At 36.0% G+C, this 20,673-nt stretch overlaps 3 protein-coding genes across 3 annotated transcripts; 2 read left to right on the plus strand and 1 right to left on the minus strand.

The window, feature by feature from the left end:
* Nucleotides 1-732: 732 nt before the first annotated feature.
* Nucleotides 733-2,423, plus strand: LOC144419945 (uncharacterized). Its single transcript, XM_078110213.1, has one exon. It carries the CDS (start codon nt 1,071-1,073, stop codon nt 2,088-2,090), a length of 1,020 nt encoding a protein of 339 aa, XP_077966339.1. The 5' UTR covers nt 733-1,070; the 3' UTR covers nt 2,091-2,423.
* Nucleotides 2,276-19,001, minus strand: LOC120336810 (neuropilin-1-like). The gene is made up of 7 exons (XM_039404582.2): nt 18,599-19,001; nt 17,576-17,778; nt 16,812-16,959; nt 16,174-16,403; nt 15,683-15,814; nt 15,303-15,456; nt 2,276-2,391 (listed from the first exon to the last, which is right to left on the minus strand). The coding sequence occupies exons 1-7, from the start codon at nt 18,654-18,656 to the stop codon at nt 2,276-2,278; spliced, it is 1,041 nt and encodes a 346-aa protein (XP_039260516.2). The 5' UTR covers nt 18,657-19,001.
* Nucleotides 11,331-12,315, plus strand: LOC144419946 (uncharacterized). The gene has a single exon (XM_078110214.1). It carries the CDS (start codon nt 11,427-11,429, stop codon nt 12,249-12,251), a length of 825 nt encoding a protein of 274 aa, XP_077966340.1. The 5' UTR covers nt 11,331-11,426; the 3' UTR covers nt 12,252-12,315.
* Nucleotides 19,002-20,673: the final 1,672 nt, after the last annotated feature.

A 20,673-nucleotide genomic window follows, 5' to 3' on the forward strand; every position in this document is an offset into this window, starting at 1 on the left:
GTGATACTGTTACGAGCGCTTTGCCGAGCTTTTTTTATAGCTTTGCCGAGTATGTTACATTCCGCCGTACTAATTTGGCGGCCTTTCTCCATGCAGCTCAACCGCAATGCTAGTTTTGGGTTGACTTCAATTTACATGTTAAGATGAGATTTGAAAGAGTTTTCAAAAACTCACAGACGATAAGCAGGCGCATTCATGCATTAGAATTTACTGTTTTTAAACTGCTTTACTTTTCTTGTTGTAGGGTCGCATAAATCTGCATTTTTGTACGAAAATTATGGTCGCGAAACAAATTTGGGAACCACTGATCAAGTTCATATACCGATTTACTTATGACCATAACTGGAACTTTGATAATACAATGCATGCTCGACATAGAAAATGCCTTGGAAGTAGTGTGCATAATCCGATAATTGATTTTCCGATTCGTGCAATGTGTGAGGTCGTGATCATATTTAAAGATAATAACACTATATATGTGCTCTCACTAAAATATCAATTCTACCGCGTTATTAAGCGTATTTGAGGCGTTTATTATCAATCAAATAGACTCAAATGACGCGAGTATAGCTTTCAATCATATTGTTTCAGAATACATAATTGTTTCGTCATATATTTTGGTTTCCACACAGGACATGGATGCGTCATTTCAAAAATATATGATTCGCTCAAGTCATTGGTTTATGTCATGACAACACTCCGAAACTGGTTACTTGAATTACTTCCTTCTTTCTAGGCTGCTTTGTCCTATTGTTATCATTCGAAATTGTTCAAATGTAGACAGTGATTGAATGGACTAATTAACAACTTCGTTTCGTAATTTCTCAAGTGGCGAGCAATTTCTGCAAACTGAAGACGTATCGTGATTATAGAAAGCTTGTAATTTCATGACTTCCTAATGTAATTTGGGCAGTCAAACAACGTAGTTGGACATAAAATATTCATAGAGATTGTGACATACGGATGCTTTATTCAAAACACAAAATTAGTGGACTCATAGGTCGATAGAAGATCGAGGCAATATATCACAGGAGGATACAGTTTTCGGACTTACGTACCTTTCGTGGAATATGATTAACGTTACGGAAATACCAAATTCTTCAGAAACCTCTGATAGTAATAGCGAATTTGGAACCTTGTTTGCTGCTTGGGAATTATACCAAATATTTTGTGCACCGTTGGCGGCCATTGCCCTTTATATAGCTATAACCCAAACTGCTTTTTGCTTTATAAAACTGAAAAAGAAAGACAAAGGGAGCGTTACTGACACACGATCTTCTTCGCAAGCATACGAACAGTATGCAAGCACTCTCAACGTTATGATGGCCTTGGCTGCAATTCTTGGTCTTCTGCGATCCGGATTCGATTTTCTTTGGGTGCTGGAACGCTTCAAGGATTTTTCGTGTCAGTTTTCGTCCAAATTCAAAATAGCTGCCTATACTTTATCTTTGTTGTTAGTCTATCTAATTTTATGGCTTCGGCAAAGAATATTTTACCAACATCCTCAGTTGAAGCATCTCAGTTCCCGGACAATTAAAATACTTAGTTGGACAATGAGCATCATGCTTGTAATAGGAGTTTTATTTACCGGAGTACTATATCTCGTAACTTCTATTTATATTGGAACTCCTATCGGATGCCAAGTGGTGAAAAACACTTGGACGTCAATACGATATTACGTGTTAATAATCGTAACGGTATTCTTTCAAGTGTGCTTGCTGGGCCTATATTCATACCCTCTTATACAGCACAAGCGAACATCCCAAAGCATTTCACAAAAAGAAAATTTGGTCATACCTCTTATAAGAAGAGCGGGAATTGCGGCTGGATGCTGTGTGGCAACAGACGTAGCAATAGCACTGATTTTTTTGGGACCTATTTGGAATGGACAAGTCGTTACTTTGGCAACTTTGCTTTACGACGTTAATAACATCATCAACCTGATAGCAGCAATATTTGCATTCCCAAACTGGAGGAATAGACTTATGCCATGGAGAATCGGCAAAGACGAGAAAACTCGTTTGGCTGGAAATGAATCGTCAACTCAAAACCATGGCACCAGCGAAACAAACATTTCGTCAGCAGTATGAGAAACTTGCTTTGTAGCTTTACATAATTTGCTACCACTGGGTTCAACCATTTTGGTCAAAAAGTTTGTTCTTATTCATGTTGATAATAAATTTATTTTGTTCGTTGTCGTTACTACAATGAATTTATAATTACAAACTATAATACAACAAGCACACATTGTTATGAAACAAATATATCCATTTAATCAAGTTGAGGCGTTGTTTAGTTTTAATATATACGTTGTTGAATTGTTTGTATAAAAACCATATTTTGCCAATTTATTTTCCCGACATTTGTAACAAGTTTCCATTTTCCTTGCAGCTGAAAAATATTTTAAATATAATAACTATATATCATATGGAGTGCTCGACCAAATAAGTTCAAAATATGAGGGGATTCGCACGGGTGTGGTATCATAGTCCAATGGTCTCTGGCCGCTGGTCCGCAACCCATGACTGTTTGTTATTGAATCATTTTTGGTGTTTTGTAATTTTTTGTTCTGGTGCGCGCAAAAACATTGGAGTATGTTACTCAAACAAAGCTATTATTTTCTGTTTCATTAATTTCAATATTTAGTTACCGGTCCGTGAGGTCATTTTATTTGATTTACCCGATCACGAAGGTAAAAAGGTCGGGAACCACTGGTGTAGTCTAATATTCGACACTTGAAAGAGATTCTGACTTAAATGTAAGATGCGGAGGTGGCTAAATTAGTAACGCACGGATATTGCTATGCGGATCAAAAACTCATTAAATACTACTCATTGGTACTTGTTTCGTTCTTAGATATTGTAATAACAAGAAAAAAACAGATAAGTTGTGCTGGAGAAGTGCAATTCATAATGACAGCAATGTAATATTAGTAAAATGAATAACATCCAGGGCGATGATATCGGTGAAATATAATCTCATATTATGTCATCACAAACGTTTAATTAAATGAGGCCGCCAAAGGAAACCTAGCGTGCATTCACAGGATCTAAGTAATTTATTGGCCTTGTACTGGCGTTTTACGCACCAGTTACGATTTTACGTGTTTTTTTTTACATTATTTTCCCTTGGAGAGCATCTAAAAAAGCATCTAAAATAAAATCTAAAATTTACTCTATCATTAACAAATCTGCTGCATCCCTTAATCCACAATTTAATATATATTAATATATATGAGTTACTTGTTTCTTTGGTTTCACTTACCTGATTCCAAGTTATCGTCGGTCACATGTACAAGCATTGAAAAGTAAATTTACCGTCATCATCCATTTCACAATAGCTGTAAACTAATAATTCTTCATCAATACAGGAAGCCTTTATTTCTGTTGTTAATGCTTCTCTCCGCGGTGTCTGTGAAATAAATAAAATATATATTACACTATTATTATTTACATTAAATTCTGGAAGGACCTTCGAATGTTTGTTCCACTATATCACAAATATTTTTAAATTTTATTGATTCAGCCTTTAATACAGTATTCTTGTTATTAATTCTTTTTGTAGTACATATATTGAATTTAAATCTAACTACGTCATTGTTTTCAGAATGAAATGTGTTTGCTAGAAACTAGTGGATCGGGGAATTTATCTAAAAGCATCACATCTCCTCTCCTATCTGTCCGAGATGATTTTTTTGTAAAATAGTTGGCCAGTTCGTAGGATGTATAAATACAATATTTCTGCAGGACAAAACATATTAGTAATATTTTCTCACAATTTAATAGTAAAAGTAGAATACTTTAGGAGAAGTAATTTAACCAGACACATATTATTAAGTACGAATTTATACATAAAAATGTTTTCTAATTAAACACTTGAGCCGTATTAGTCGTTTTATTTAGAAATATAAAATATTTTTTGATTGTGGACCAAAAAGTCATATGAACTTCTTAGAGATGCCGTCAAGACCTGGCGATTTCTCCATTTCCTTTAAAATAGTAAGAACTTCTTTTTCAGATGTCCATTTAGATATTTCCGAATCGTTTTTGGTTGTTAAAGTTGTTCCATTCATTGTGTCCAAATATTGATTTTGGGTAGCTATATCTACGGGTGATATAGTTCCCAAAGATCCGTGTAGAAGCTCTCTACTATTTTTACAATTTTATTGGGGTCCTTTTTTGTATTTTCTTTATTATCTTTAAGTTGCAGGATCGTAGTATCAGACTGTCTTTTCTTTATCTTTTGAAAAAAAAAATAGATGGTTTTTCATATATTTCCGAGCTTTCTATTTTGGCTTTTAACTTTATATAACCTAATTTGTTTCCCTGCTGAAGTAGAAGTTCTCGGCAAAGTTTAATGATGGTATTATTATCGATCCCTTCTTTTATTAGATCCTGTATATCCACCTCCTTTCTTTTGTTTTCCTTCGCTTTTTGAATGGAATAAGAAATGGACATCTTTCGGATGCAATTTTTTACAAGTACCACCAATTCTGGATGAGTGGAAAATCCTCCAGAAGGTGGACCAACTCTTCAAATTTATGTTTAATTAGGTTTATATATGCTTTGTACACAAACTAATGTTATTTTTCCAGGCATTCTTGCCCCACCCAATCTTCGTGGAAGATTTGAATACTAGGACTAAGGATGTGGTCTGTAACGGTGTTTAATATATGGTGGATGTCTTTGAAACAAGCCAGCAGGTAGATATACTTTCTGTCTATCCTGCGTGACTGTGTTCCAATTTGGCAGGTGTAAGTATGCCCCGTAGGATATTTTCTACGATAGACATCCACCACACCTGAAGTTTGTATAGTTGAGCCACCTGAAGTTTGTATAGTTGAGTCAAGGATTTGAAGAGCTGAAATCATCAGTAAGTATTAGCAAAGGATCGAGGATCTGAATCACACCGCACATCTTTCCCATGAAGTCTGTCTGGATGAGGCCTCTGACAGACGGTACATATGCATTGATGATGCAAAGGGTATTATTATTAAATGAAAAATCCAGTCTGTGGAGCCTATTAGGAATTAATATATTATACAATATATCTGAACAAAGGATGTTGTTTTTGATCAAGAACCAGATTTGAAATATTTTATAGATGAATCTTTATGGAAGATGGTATTAAGATGTGCGGTGTAGCCCAGATCAGTTGCCCAAGATTGGATAGTTCCTTCCTTACGGCGATGTATTTGCTGTAAGGAAACCATATGAGGGGTGTGTCTCTGGAGCCAGAGACACAGCTTAGGCCAATTTGTGCTAAGACCATTAACCTTAGAAGTAACGAGGCTTAGCGAATCCATTGAAACGGGGCGAGATGGGAAAATACTATAGCAGCATATATAATTACTAAACACTAAACAATTAACTGAGGAAGAATACTCAGTTGATATTATATTATTTTTAGGAGTTATGAAATTAGCTGGCAAAATATATTGCCAAAAAAAGTTGTCCACCAAAACCACTACAGACGGGGAAGTGGTGAGACACAGGAAATTGGAAGTATTTATAGAAAATATAAATATTTAAATATAGGAGCCTCGGAAAAAACCCGAAATTTAGTTGGCGGAAGAAAGGAGGACGCGTTTAATGACGAGCTCTCCCGCCCCCTCTCATCGTCCAGTAAGATGGGATTTCCTCCAATTTGTGAAAAATTCTAGTCTGGACCCGATTCCTTGGCTTTCTTATGACTGCGAAATTTATTGCGAAACGACGCGAGATTTTCATCCGAACCCTCTGAGAGGATGGCTATGTTATGATAGTCTTCTCCCAGAGAGCTATCCAACTCGATGATTTTTGCTTCATTCTTTCCGAAGTTTTCCGGGTCACTTTCTACATTATTATTTTTTTTTGTCCCCAGCTGCTTCCATTTTATTATTCGGGAATCTCGATTCCAAGGGTTAGGATATCTCCCGAATTTCAGCCGGAATAGGGTGTATGTCCACCCTGACCAGACTGAGAAATTTAGATTGGTCGACAGTAAATTTTTCCTCGCTGTTAATATTATTATTTTTCTTTTCCAGCAGTCCTTGCGACGATACAGCCACCGATGTTACTTCGGTGAAACCGTATCGCGATGACGTCTTTGGAGACATTTCGGCGGAAGATCTGACTGTAGAATCCTCAGCAGGTGTTATCCACGGGAAATCAGTACAATCTCGCTGTACATGGCCGGATTTTTTACAAAAGCGGCAGGACGGTGGTAAGATGCACTCTCTGGCCAGTGGTCGATGAATTATTGGTACAAGGTAAATTAGCGCTGCCTGCACCTAACAAGTCTATTGGTTTTTACAAGTTTCAGTTAATTTACCAGAAAGTATATGAAATATGATGCTTGGTAAACGATCACTTAGTCGAAGAGGCGCAGTTCTTACCACTTCATGGCAGCCCCTTCCACGAACGAACCGCAGCGTCTCTTGCCATGGTCTCATGGCGGTATTACCGGTATATTCTCAAAGTCATGTACCAGATTTCAGTTTATCATGCTGAATTGTATCTACTTAAACCTGAAACCTAACTCCAAATCCATCGAAACTGTATCCATAAAGAAAATTTTCTAACTCACCCAAAGTATATCACCATCGGGGGAAGTCCTGCCATTACAGCCTACATGCCTTGGTTTGTGGCAGCTCAATTTTACCCGCCATGGTTTTCAATTTGCTGCCGTGGTACACGCTTCACGCCATTGGTTTGTTGCAGCTAAAAACTCAGTCGCTAATCGCTATGGTTTGAAAATAGCTGCCATGGTTTAGAAATCCCGACATGGTTTAGCAGCAGCTTCATACGCCACAAAGTAATTAAAACTGCACTTGTAGTCGGATTGGTCTGAACTGGATGCCGAATCCGAAAAGGGTTTGAATGGAATTCTAATGCTAATATTTAAGCTCTATATTACTACCATATGTACAGATTCACATAAAAGACACCATCATGGCGGAAAAATCTTTTTTCTTTTTCATATTTTGAGCCGTTTATTCTGTATATTCATTTCATTTTGCTGGACTAACGCAGAGAGAGATAAATGTAGTTTTTATTCAGCGACTAAGAAATCTTCTCGCGACACACATTTTATCACCAGATTGCTTTGAAAAACGTTTGTCAAGTGACCCACTGTACCCCAACTTGTTGGGCACATTCGGACAGAACCTTGGGCACAATGGGGCATTCTGTCCAAATTCAACGAAGTGTGCTCCTAAAAATAAGCAAATAATCAGAATTATTACCTAATGGACAGGGAGACTTCAAATTTGAAGATTTCAGATTTTTAAAATCAAAGTTCAACCAAAATATTTCAGATTTTTTAAAAAAAAATCCGGAAAAAAATGTAATTATTTCCTTTTTCGAATCTGAATCTGGAACTGTTTTTGATGTTTGAATATATTCCATATTGGGCCACGGGCCGAAAGATACCATAATATCACACAAATTATATGGCATCTTTAGGCCTCTGAGCAATTATTGTATCAAACCCTGCCGAATTGTGCCCAGCAGGGCATGTCCCACTGAACCCCGGTTCATTGTTCCCTATAAGAAACAAATATTTTCAGACCATCCCACGGCAAAATTAGAAAAGCACATCTACTCGCCAACGGTATGAATATTTCACGGTGGACTAAAGCTAAAAAAATAAAAGAGGCTGGTTTGTCCTGTTGGAAAGGCCAAGTAGAAAAAATAAAAAACTGGAATAGTGAAATTTTAGTTTCAACCCCCCAAAGCAAATTTCGGCTAGCCATGCGTCGCTCTACACGGTCGTTGTCCGTTTGCAGGGACGTTGTAACTCACACAAGGGCGGATTCAAACATCGAAACGCAGACCGGATTCCGGATATAGTATGAGTGTGAGAGTTGATTTTCCACTGTGCCCCATGTTTCCTCTACTGACTTGAGAATTTTTTCTAAAGCATATTAACAATATAGATACACACTGAAAAAATTGTATCCGGAAGAGGAAAATAATAGTAGGGATATGATGAAGACGTACAAAAACATAATCAAACACTGTATTTATATCATTAATCCTGTAATAAACAAAAAAAATTGTTCTGTCATGCATGGTTGCGTTTCTTCAATTTCATTGTTCTTTTGGGTATTTGCTTTTTTAGGGTTTTTCTAGTTATGGTATCTAATAATGTTTTGAATGCGTGACTTTAGAGCTAGTATAATGAAAATGTTCTTTGTGTTCTTTGTATAATATTCAACAAATCTTCGCCTTCAAATGGTTACCAAAATATAGTTTGGAATGCATTGGGAGTAGTTCAATTTGCATTACAATACATGGATTGTAAGGGATTATACAGACATTTTAAACCAGGGGTGGGCAACTTCTCTAGTCGGCGGGCCAGACGTATGAAGTACTCGGCGGGCCGGATGATTACAAAAAATACTTCGGTATCCAATCTTTATTAAATGCTCATGGTGATGCTCTGGAATATTATACTGTCTATCTTGATACATTCTGGTTTAAACAAAGAATTATTCATAACCTTTTATTTGTATGGATTTGGATTAATCAAGAAAAGCATGCAGCAGAGCGGAGCGCTTTCGCGATGAATCGGAACCGGAAAAGTGTGATTACTCATTGCCAAGACGTCGCCGGGCCACTAATACCGCACTTATCAAACACCAATATGACACGGAAGAGAAATTGCGTTATAAACCAACGTAACTTCGACCTATTAATCAAGAAAGGCATGCAGAACGGAAAAAGCACTCATGCTGATTTCCAGGCTTCTGAATCTTGCGAGATTTGACCAAGCGCTTTCGCGATGAACCGAAAAGTATGATTACTCGGCGCCAATACGTCGCCGGCCATCGCGCACTTATCAAACAGAAATATGATGGCGGAATTGGCGGAACTGTTTTTGTGGATATAGATTATGTTTATGGAATGTCTACAACGTTTTCTGCTTTGACCTTATATTATTTGTTTAAACAAGTGTGCTAACGCAATTGTTTGTTCACTAAGGCAATTGTTTATTTCACCAGCTTGCACCGACAGTGCCACCTTACAGGGTGCGGTTGGATACAGTCAGCGGGCCGGTCAAAATATCGTCGGGCCGTATGTTGCCCACCCCTGTTATAAACTATGCTTTGTAACTTACACCGTTTCAACATTATACAAATTTATACTTGTCATAGCAAATACTTGATATCCTTACTACTACTAGCCTTAGAGATTTGATTGCTGAAACGAAAAAAAAAATGCTGTGGAATATAAAGAGGGTCGTTGTCACTGCCTGAATCGAGTCTGACTTAATGTTAGAATTTAAATAAGTTCATTATATTTATTTCACCGACCGGGTAGACTTGATAAACAGTTTACAAGTTTCTCCATGTATTATATATATTCAAACAATCTGATAAAAAATTAATAATTAATGAAAACAAGCTTATGACCTATTTCCTATTCTACCCTTTCGTAAACAACTCCGCGACTTGACGAACAGTTTACAAGTTGCTCCATTTATTATATATAGTATATTTAAACAGTCTGATAAAAAATTAATAATCAATGAAAATAATGATATGACCTATTTCCTATTTTACCATTTCGTAAACAGCTCCGCGCTGGTGATTGTGGGGACTAATATTCTTGATAGACCGCGCCTACACATACAATCCTAAAAAGCGACACTGTTGCGTGGCGTTGTATAACAGTGACCTATTTTCATTTATAATCAAGATTGCCACGCCGGGCTATAATAACAGCTCAAATTAGAATTAAGTATGGACAAATAAATACACACGGCTATATTTCATGCTAATTTAGTATTGCCAGATATATGTCTTTAGTTTGAATATCACAGCGCAAAATATATATATATATTACAACTGATTGAAAATGTTTAGATGTTATTATTATTCCATTTCAACCATAAACCTCTAATTGTCAAGATGGCCACTTCTTCATTTTTAGTGTTTTCAAACAAATCGATGTGGTTGTAGCTCACACAAAGCCCGATATGTTGAACAACAAGTGCAATAGTCGACTTCACTAACAATCTTGCCTTGACCCGTAATCGCCGGGTTCTCCAGCATCTGACGGAGTGTTGTTGGTTGTAGATGCGACACCATCAATCCACATCCACGCGCCGTTGCCCAATTAACCGGAATTGAAATTGATAAATCAATTAGTTAGAAGAGCGATTTTTTCCGAATAACAAAAAGAAAAACTCGACAACAATAATTTAGCAAAACGATCCATATGTAGCCTACACATCGTGTCCAACAAGGAAATCTGTTATAGATAAATGATGCAATGGGCACTAAATTTTTTTTTTTTTGCATGTCGTTTATCATTCCCGTCGGCTGATCATGTCATTTTGGAGGGTCACTTATCATGAAAAAGTTTTAATACCATATTGCAGCATGTGATATTATAACAACACGAACCTGAATAGGGGACAAAGCGGATTTCGAATTTTGCTTTGCCACAGAGATGATTCTTAAATGCAGACCAAGGAAATTTTAATAATGAAAAAGAGTCCACGATGGGGCTATTGTTACATCAAATGCAGTTCAGATAGATATGCAGTTTCAGAATGCATAATTGTTTCGTCATGTATTTTGGTTTCCACACAGGACATGGATGCGTCATTTTAAAAATATATGATTCGCCTAGGTCAGTGTTACCAAAGTCAGGGGTTTTGACTGAGGGCCGGGTATGACTCAAACTGTGTTGAAACGAGCCGGATGAAAACTTTTGTCTATGCAATAAATTCACAAAAGTTGAGAAATCCATTCAATTCATTCAACAATATATATTCAACATTTCTGAATAATAAATTTTAGCTATATCGCAGAATATAGACATCCTAGGAAAAAATAAAGTGGAAAAATATACAAGATTTCCATGTCTAGACAACTGTCAGTTTAGCTGTTATCAAAACGTTGATGTCATAAATTAGGAATGTTACAAAATCCGCTTTTTCGCGCCGAAAAAATGTATGCATCACGTCTGCTAAGTACCGTTATGACGTGATTATAAAAAGCTTGTAATTTTGTGACTTCTTGATGTAATTTGGGCAGTCAAACAATGCAGTTGGACATAAAATATTTATAGAGATTGTGACATACGGATGCTTTATTTAAAACGAAAAATCAGTGGATTTATAGGTCGATAGAAGAACGAAGCAATATATCACAGGAGGATACAGTTTTCGGACTCTTACTTACGTACCTTTCGTGGAATATGATTAACGTTCCAGAAATACCATATACTTCAGTAACTTCTGATAGTAATAGAGAATTTGGAACGTCGTTTCCGGGTTGGGAATTATACCAAATATTTTGTGCACCGTTGGCGGCCATTGCCCTATAACCCAAACTGTTTTTTGCTTTATAAAACTGAAAAAGAAAGGCAGCGTTACTGACACACGATCTTCTTCGCAAGCATTCGCAACAGTACGCAAGCACTCTCAACGTGATGATGGCCCTGGCTGCAATTTCTGGTCTTCTCCGGTCAGGATTCGATTTTTTTTGGGTGCTGAAACGCTTCAAGGATTTTTCGTGTCAGTTTTCGTCCAAATTCAAAATAGCTGCCTATGCTTTATTTTTGTTGATAGTCTATTTAATCTTATGGCTTCGGCAAAGAATATTTTACCAGCATCCTCAGTTGAAGCATCTTAGTTCACGAACAATCAAAATACTCAGTTGGACAATGAGCATCGTGCTTGTAATAGGAGTATTCTTCACCGGAGTACTATATCTCGTAACTGCTATCTATATAGGAACTCCGATCGGATGTCAAGTTGTGAAAAACTCTTGGACGTCAATTCGATATTACGTGCTAATAATCGTAACGGTATTCTTTCAAGTGTGCTTGCTCGGCCTATATTCATACCCCCTTATACAGCACAAGAGAACGTCTCGAAGCATTTCACAAAAGAAAAATTTGGTCATACCTCTTATAAGAAGGGCAGAAATCGCGGCTGGATGCTGTGTGGCTACAGACGTAGCAATAGCACTGATTTTTCTTAGACCCATTTGGAATGGACAAGTCGTCACTTTGTCAACTTTGCTTTACGACGTTAATAACATCGTCAACCTGATAGCAGCAATATTTGCATTCCCAAACTGGAGAAATAGACTTATGCCATGGAAAATTGGCGAAGAGGAGAAGGCTCGTTTGGCTGGAAATGAATCGTCAACTCAAAACCAGGGCACTAGCGAGACAAACATTTCGTCAGTAGTACGAGAAACTTGCTTTGTAGCTTTAAATAATTCGCTACCACTGGGTTCAACCATTTAGGTCAAAAAGTTTGTTCAAATTCATGTTGATATTAAATTTATTTTGTTTGTTGTTGTTACTACAGGGAATTATAATTACAAACTATAATACAACAAGTACACATTGTTGGGAAACAGATATATTTATTTTATCAAGTAGAGAAGTTGTTTAGTTTTAATATATACGTTGTTGAATTGTTTTTATGAAAACCATATTTTGACAATTTTTCTCCCGACATTTGTAACAAGTTTCCATTTTTCTTGCCGCTGAAAAATATTTTAAATATATTAAATATATATAATATGAATTGCTCGACTAAATAAGTTTAAAATTTAAGGGAACGCGCATGAATGTGGTGTAGTCCAGTGGTTTCTGACCGCTGGTCCGCAACCCATTTCTAGTCGCTTTTGTGCCGGTCCTCGAGATGCTTGACCAAATCCGCTGGTGCAATTATAGTCATCCTTATATGAGACGTTATAATTTTATATTATGATATTATTAACTTTTTTAAATTAAAAAAAGCGCGTATATTTACTTTTAGAATTTCGACATATTGAGTTGATAAAAAGAGTTTGGATAGCCCGGCTCATGATTGGACATTGAACAATAAAATCTTTTTATCGACACCTTACCATCTATTTGCAGACAATACAAGCGAACGAAGTAGTATAGAATATTTTTCAAAACCGTGCGCAGAATTAGATTACCTTTGTAAAACGCCATCGTCGTACGCGTTTTATATTTTCAAATTTTGCTCGAATGTTCCCAGCCCACGTGGATGTAAAAATGTGTACTAGATTCTAATTGTTTGCTAGAGCTGTTTGTTGTCGAATCATTTTTGGTGTTTGGTGATGGTTTGTTCTAGTCCACGCCAAAACATTGGAGTATGTTACTCAACCACAAGCTATTATTTTTCGTTTCACTAATTTCAATATTTAGTTACCGGTCCGTGAGATACTTTTATTTGATTTAACCCAGTGGTTCCCAAACTAGGGTCCGCGGACCTTTTGGGGTCCGTGAAGTACTTTCCGAGGGTCCGCGAAAGAAATCTGTTGGATGGCTCAAAGTTTGATAATGCAAAAATTAACTGCTCAAATTTGGAAAAACACATTTATCGCATTATGATGCTTTACAATCTCTGCTGAGGACACTGATTCTTCACTTTTTGTTTCGATTAGGCCTTCCCGATTGTGACGTCACAAAGCTATGGCAGCTCCTGCCACGAACAAACCGCGGCGTCTCATGCCATGGTTTAATGGCGCTATAATTTAGTAATCAGTATTATCGGCATATTAACAAAGTCATGCGCCGTATTTTTGTTTAATATACCAAAAAAAGTACCAACCTACTCATTGTTTGTCACCAACAGGGGCAGCCCTGCCAATACATCCGACATGCCTTGGTTACGGCATCAAAATTTTACCCGACATGATTTTTTAATTTGCTGCCGTGGTACCGGTTCGGGGCAGCTAAAAATTCAGTCGCCGTGGTTTAACCGGAGCTCCAGAAGTAATCTATGTGCACCAAGATGGCGCACAACCTGAACATGGTATTGTGTACCGGTTAGGGTTCAGGTCGTGCGACATTTTGGTACATATGCTTCTGGAGCGCCGTTTAGCCATAGCGCAAGTGTTTGGAAATCCCGCTAAATACTTAAAACTGCACTTGGAGGAGTAGATGGCGCTGCCTTTTTGCATGCTTGTTGTTATAGGAGAGAATTACAGTAGGTAGTTGATAAAGTATGCCACTCCGTTTCTAAATGCTGATTTACGCTTTTGTTTTGAAAGGTGGATAGCGTTAAATATAGCGCAGTCAGAAAGGCACTACGTTTTAGTTTTTAGATGTCAAATTTAGTCTTTGACACACGGTAACGGTAGGCATATATTTTTACGTTTTCAACTCTGTATTATCAATTTCAAAATGTCTTCTAAAATTAAAATTGAGATAATCGTATGTAATTTTATCGTGATAAACGCAGGTGGAGATATGTTTTGCACTACACCGTGTGGAGCATTTATTTTTGTTGTGATCTTGTTTTATGTGATATCTTTCTGTCTTTCTTTGATAATGTTTTATTTTAGTCAATTAGGGCACAGGGCCGCGAAACAAAAACAAAATTGCAAGGGGTCCGTCAGACAATTTTTTTGAAAAAGTTTGGGAACCACTGATCTAACCGGTCACGAAGGTAAAAAGGTTGAGAACCACTGGTGCAGTCTAATATACGACACTTAAAAAAGATTCTGACTTAATTGTAAGATGCGGAGGTGGCAAAATTAATAATGCACGGATATTGCTATGCGGATCGAAAACTCATTAATCACTCATTGCTACTCGTTTCTTAGATATTGTAATTACAAAACAAAACGGCGCTGCCGAAGTATGTGCACTTAGATGGCGCACAACCTGAACCCTAACCTGGTACACATACTATTTTTAGGTTGTGTGCCATCTTGGTGCACATACTTCTGAAGCTCCGAAAAACGATAAGTTGGGTTTTCCTAAACAAATAAGTTGTGCTGGAGAGGTCTCTCACAAATATTTTTTTTTTTAACTTTTGTTTGATTCATTTTGTCGGAATTTACCTACATCGAGTTACAACGCAATGCCAAGAAGCAATTCATAATGACAGCAATGTAAGTTTAGTAAAGTAAATAACATCCAAAACAATAATTGAGAAATGTGTGCAAGGCAATGTGTAAACACAGAGTCCAGAAATGGACTTTTGAAGGAAACCCAATATGACGTTACAGTCAATTTTCCCTTGTTGATTCGATGAAATATGATTTCATATTATGTCGTCACAAATTATAAATGAAGTCCCCTCAACGAAATCCAGCGAGCGCAACTTGCCACTAACTAACATATTGTGTTTTTTTAACCAGTTGCTACTATACGTGAATTCTTTTGACAATATTTTATCTTGAAGAGCATCTAAAGTAGAATCTTTTGCATACTACATCGTGAAACATCAAAAATAAAAATTAATCTATCATTAACAAATCTGCTACATCCCATAATCAACAACTTTATATATATTCATATAAAATTATGAGATACTTGGGTTTCACTTACCTGATTTCAAGTTATCGTCGTCCACATGTAGAAAATCCAAGCATTGAAAAGTAAATTTACCGTCATCATCTATTTCACAATAGCTGTAACCTAAAAATTCTTCATCGAAACAGGAAACCTTTATTTCTGTTGTTAATGCTTCTCCCTGTTGCGTCTGTGAAATGAATAAAATGATAAAGTATACTATTATTTGCATGAAATTCTGGAAAGGCCTTCAAATGTTTGTTTTACTATCATGACTGTCAAATCGTTGAATAAATGTCAAATATATTTAAATTTTAATTTCGATTTAGCTTTCAGTACAATAATTCTTTTTGTATTATAATGGAGGTAAATTTGAATACTTCATTGTTGCCGGAAAATAATGCGTTTTCATGTACCTGGTAAAATGAGTCAGAAACTAGTGGATCAGGAAATTTATTCAAAAGCGTCATATCTCCTCTCATATCTCTCCGAGATGATTTTTTTGAGAAATAGTTGGCCAGTTCGTAAGAAGTATAAATGCAATATTTCTGCAAGACAAAAGAATTAGTAATATTGGTTTTACAATACAATAGTAATAGTAGAATTTTTCGAGAGACTTACTTGAAAATATTTACCAGACACATACTATTGAGTAAGAATTTATACATAAAAATGAGCGCTCGCGAAGTATGTGCACCAAGATGGCGCACAACCTGAAGCCTAACCGGGTACACATACTATGTTCAGGATGTGCGCCATTTTTGTGCACATACTTCTGGAGCTACAAAATGTTTTTTAATTAAACACTTGAGTCGTATTAGTCGGTGTAATGAGGTTTTAAGACTGAAAAGACGCAAATACAGAAGAGTAGAAATCCAAACGAAGACTAGTTTAAAACCCTATTTACCATGTTAGTTATGTCACACAAAATGACTTCAAAATCAATCAGTCCACATGACTCTTCCGGAACGAATTTCCCCTTTTGACATTTGACCTTTGAACTGCCTTTCAGAATATAGCCATCATTACATAACACGTAGCAAGTTTTGTAAAAATTGTTTCGTATTTCATCTTCACAGGTCGTAACATTTCCCGACTCTATTGAAGCTATGTCACAATAATCGATCGCATTCCAGCCTGTGAAATGTTTAGAATATCATAAACTTGGTCCCCGTATTGACATGCAAGAGATTGATATTGACCAAGCAGGACTCGAAAGAAGCATATTCAAAAAAAAGATTGTCTTTTCGTTGACTTCTCCCACTTTATGAATATTATACGTTTTGTTGGGAAAGGCTCATAGATAGCAGCTACCTATGGTATACTCATTTTCCTGCTAAAATATATGTAGAGTATAAGCTTTATAATTACTGGCGATGTCAATTTATTTGATGTCAGTTTTCCAAAGGAAAGAAAACTACGTCCATATTGTTATCTCATGTTTATAGATTCCAAGCAGTTCGATGTATACACTGATGCAGCTTTGAATGTAAATAGTTTCTTCTCCAACGATACAACTACAAATAATCTCTATATTCCACTTACTATCATAAGTAGCATTAAATCCTCTGAAATTGAAATCGCCATCGCTAATAAATTGTATACTGACTCGATTTGATTTAGAACGATATTTTGCATCAAAAATAGGAGTATAGAAATAGACACCATCTTCATCTTTCCCATCCTCAAAAATCTAAAATTTTTTGTATAAGTTCTCTACAGAAAACAAACATGAAACACGCTTTTCTTCAATAAAACGTTTTAGACTTCCATTTTAACAAGACCCTTGACAAACTGTCCAGTTATGCGTATTTAAATGCTGGCTTTGAGTGGGACGCAATTTTAGCTCCATAAACGTCCCAAGTTCTTGAACCTTGAATAAAGTCATTGCATAATTTCAAATTAAGGAGAGTAAGGTTTGGGTCGTTTCTAGTTTGTGTGCCCAACTCACAAGAAGGATCTATCTATAATATTTTTGCGTATCATGGCGCTTGACCTCGAGGTATGTTAGATAAAACACCAGCATGAAAATGTCACAATTACAAATCATCACGCTTACAAATTATTTTTTAGCAAAAGTATTATCTTTATGTTGAGTATAAACTTATTTCAACAAAGGCAATTGACAGACAGCAGAGAAAAATGCCAATGCAGTACAGCGATTTCAATTCAAAATGCCCTACAAATCATGTTTCGAAACAGTTTAAATCGAGTATATATACAAAAAGATAAAAGTCAACAACACCAGTAATATAATTATTTTTCTTCAAAAGCTGTAATTTTTAGTTTTCACATTTCTCAATTCTTACCACCAAGTAGTCATTTCTAGTTTCGTTCCATGCCAAGAACCGATCGTCAATTTGAAAATCCGCAAAATTGATTTCAATAATATGTCCGGAATTAACTTCGATCTTCCACTCACAAAACTGGTTTCTTGGGTAGTTGAGTGGATATAGAGGTGATGTGAACCATCCTGTTGTCGATGTAAATATATTTTTACCGCAGACATCATCTTAATACAAAATATTAAAATGCTTTAATTCAATGTTAACTTCAAACAATAAAGGTAGGCATATAATGATTGTTCCGTATTAGCATTTTCAATTTTTTCTCATACCCTCACGAATACATATACCTTCTTACAACATTCTATGTAAAGCTATTTAAGTAAGTTTATGGAGCAAGATATTAATTTAAAGATTTCATGCATTCCTAACACTGTTAGGTCTTAACTACGGACATTTGTTTTTCATACCTTTCATAACATTTTGCTTTAATTTGGAGTTGAAATGATTATATTAAGATTAGATAGGCTCATTTATCGACTCGATTCAAGTGAGACGTGAGACATCATTCATCGAAGAATAACAGTGACTCGAATTATCTAAATGCAATAACTCGCATTCGTCATCAATTAACTGTCAGTGAGACTTGACTTGGATTCGGACTGGAATCACCCGTGACTAGAATAGATTCGCATTTTAAAGGGTTCTACTCAACACAGCTGAATATGCAAGTATGAGGAATGAAACTGTCATTAGTGACAAAAAAACTCATAGTGACATGATCCGATCATATCAGGTTTTGTAATTCGATCGTTCTGATAACCATGAAAGTGAATCCGGATCGGCTTTTGAAATTCGGGAATATATGTTTGAAGAATTTATTGACAAAAAGACATATTTTCCTATGAAACGTACAAAATAGTTTTCAATGCTGCATGCTGGAAGAGAATTATATCTCGTCGATATGATTTCTGCCACAAATGTATATTATATTGATCTCAAAACACAAATGTCAAAACAGTTTAAAGGATTTGTAGTAGATTTTACCTTCTTCCGCATTAACCATCCACATCAGTAAAACACATATACAAAATGTTGTTTGCATTTTTATTCCACTGTAAATAAAGCATCAAATAGACATGCAATCAGTCACTAAATCCATTCATTACAATGCAGCTTACAGGTACTTGAGCATTTAGCAGTAGATGGAAATTGACATTGTCGTTTCACGTGATCCCTTTTTCATGTTATCTTTGAGCAAACTACATTGCTGAAAGTCACTTATTCGGCTAATTTTATCTTAGCGTTAAACTTTTTTTGCTACAACTACTCCTTCACCGTTGTGGGATACTCATTCACTTATCCTTTGCAACTTTCTCTATCTATCACTCTCAGTCATGACCTAGCTTTGATATAATTTTATTTGTCTGGCATATCAAAACCAATGGTTTACAGTTTAGCGGATAAAAGCCCGCGTGGTTCGCTTTTTCATTAAGCTGTAATTATACTCTATCCTAATATAAGTTGTCAGTAATTACCATGTGTGCTACCATTTTTACGCTGAAATAATGGCAATAAAAACTGATTCGTCATGTGCTAACTTGGATATATTATTAAATGCAACATGAAATCTAGTTTGAATATATAAATCTATTTATATTCTCTACATGCAAAAATTTTGAAGTTACGTAACTGCCTAAATTTTGGCTTTTTACTATAAGCAAAAATAATCATCGACAATGACCTTTCGAGCAGAACATACGGCAACAGTGCTTGAGGCAATCGGCGGAAATAAACTATAGTTGTAGTGAAAAGGATAACAAATGCGGTAACCGCCCTAACAACGATAGCGCAAAAGGCACGACAAAAGATTCAAATAATTTTAAAATCTGGAAAATAAATGATAAATCGGAAAATTCTGTATTTTTCGTTATTGCGTAGGACACTGACGTCGAGCAAAAAATATGAAAATTACTATTTACCCGATGGCTTCCTATTTTTATAGTATCTCCCACTCGATGAGTTTTATCTTTGTGTAATATTGTTTAAAAATATTTGGAAGAAGTTCGCAAGTAGAACATTTCGTAGAATGTTATGTTATGACACAAACCTTGCAACTAATTTTTTATCCTCGTGCTGGTTGCTGGCTGGCAAATATACATATACGTGACTCGACTTGGTCAATTTATTTATCGTGATTCTACTGTTTATTCATATGCCATATTATTGCATTTACCCCGGCTAAACCTACATTTTATTGTAAAGTATGGTGTCATGCAACTGAACTTTCCCTTACCAATAACAATGACTACAAAATGATTACTATCACTATTTTATTCTGATAAAATTCTTCTTATCCTTATTCTGATAAATCATTTTTTACTTTTTTGTCACTATCGACCACAAGTGATTTTAGGTATATATTTTCATGTGAGATCTATTTCCCTTCGGTAAAAGAACTTACAAAGTCTGTGTTGGAGCGATATATTCGTGTTCGCGGTGGGGATGAAAATAAAACACAAGTATCTGTCTGCTCACGCCCGATGGATACATTTCGGTGGACAAGAAAACAACTTATAACTGAGGCAAATATCGCATGACGTTCGTTTCAGCATTTAGGTCAAATGAAATGAAATAATTTAAAAAAAAAATCCTGTTCCTTCAAAGGCTCGAATAGATCGACAGCAACATTTGACAAGGAGATACGTGGTCAAACATGTTTTCACATTCCAATTATGATGTCACGAACTCGGAAGAGTCGACTCGTGTCTTTGACACATTACTTTTATTCGTTTTCGTCGAATCCGACCATCGACTGACTCGTCCCATCCTTGTGGTATGTTGTTGCTACGCTCAATTCATTTCAAAGTTGGTCCGGCTTCCGCTCACGCAAACCGCTGCACATCCGCTTCTTAGTAGCATTTTTTATTGCTGCGCTTTATTTTGAAATCATTCTTGATTTATTCTTTCCATGCTTTACATTCAAGTTGAATAAAATCTTTTATCAGGGTATACTCAGTTTATAAGTCATCACAATCAGTTAACAACTCAACAAACTATTTCTTCATTTTAATATTACTCTATTTTTACAGGATATCTTATTTTCTCAAATCTGATTTGAT

This window comes from Styela clava, chromosome 2 (genome assembly GCF_964204865.1).
Source record: "Styela clava chromosome 2, kaStyClav1.hap1.2, whole genome shotgun sequence".
Lineage (NCBI taxonomy): Eukaryota > Metazoa > Chordata > Ascidiacea > Stolidobranchia > Styelidae > Styela > Styela clava.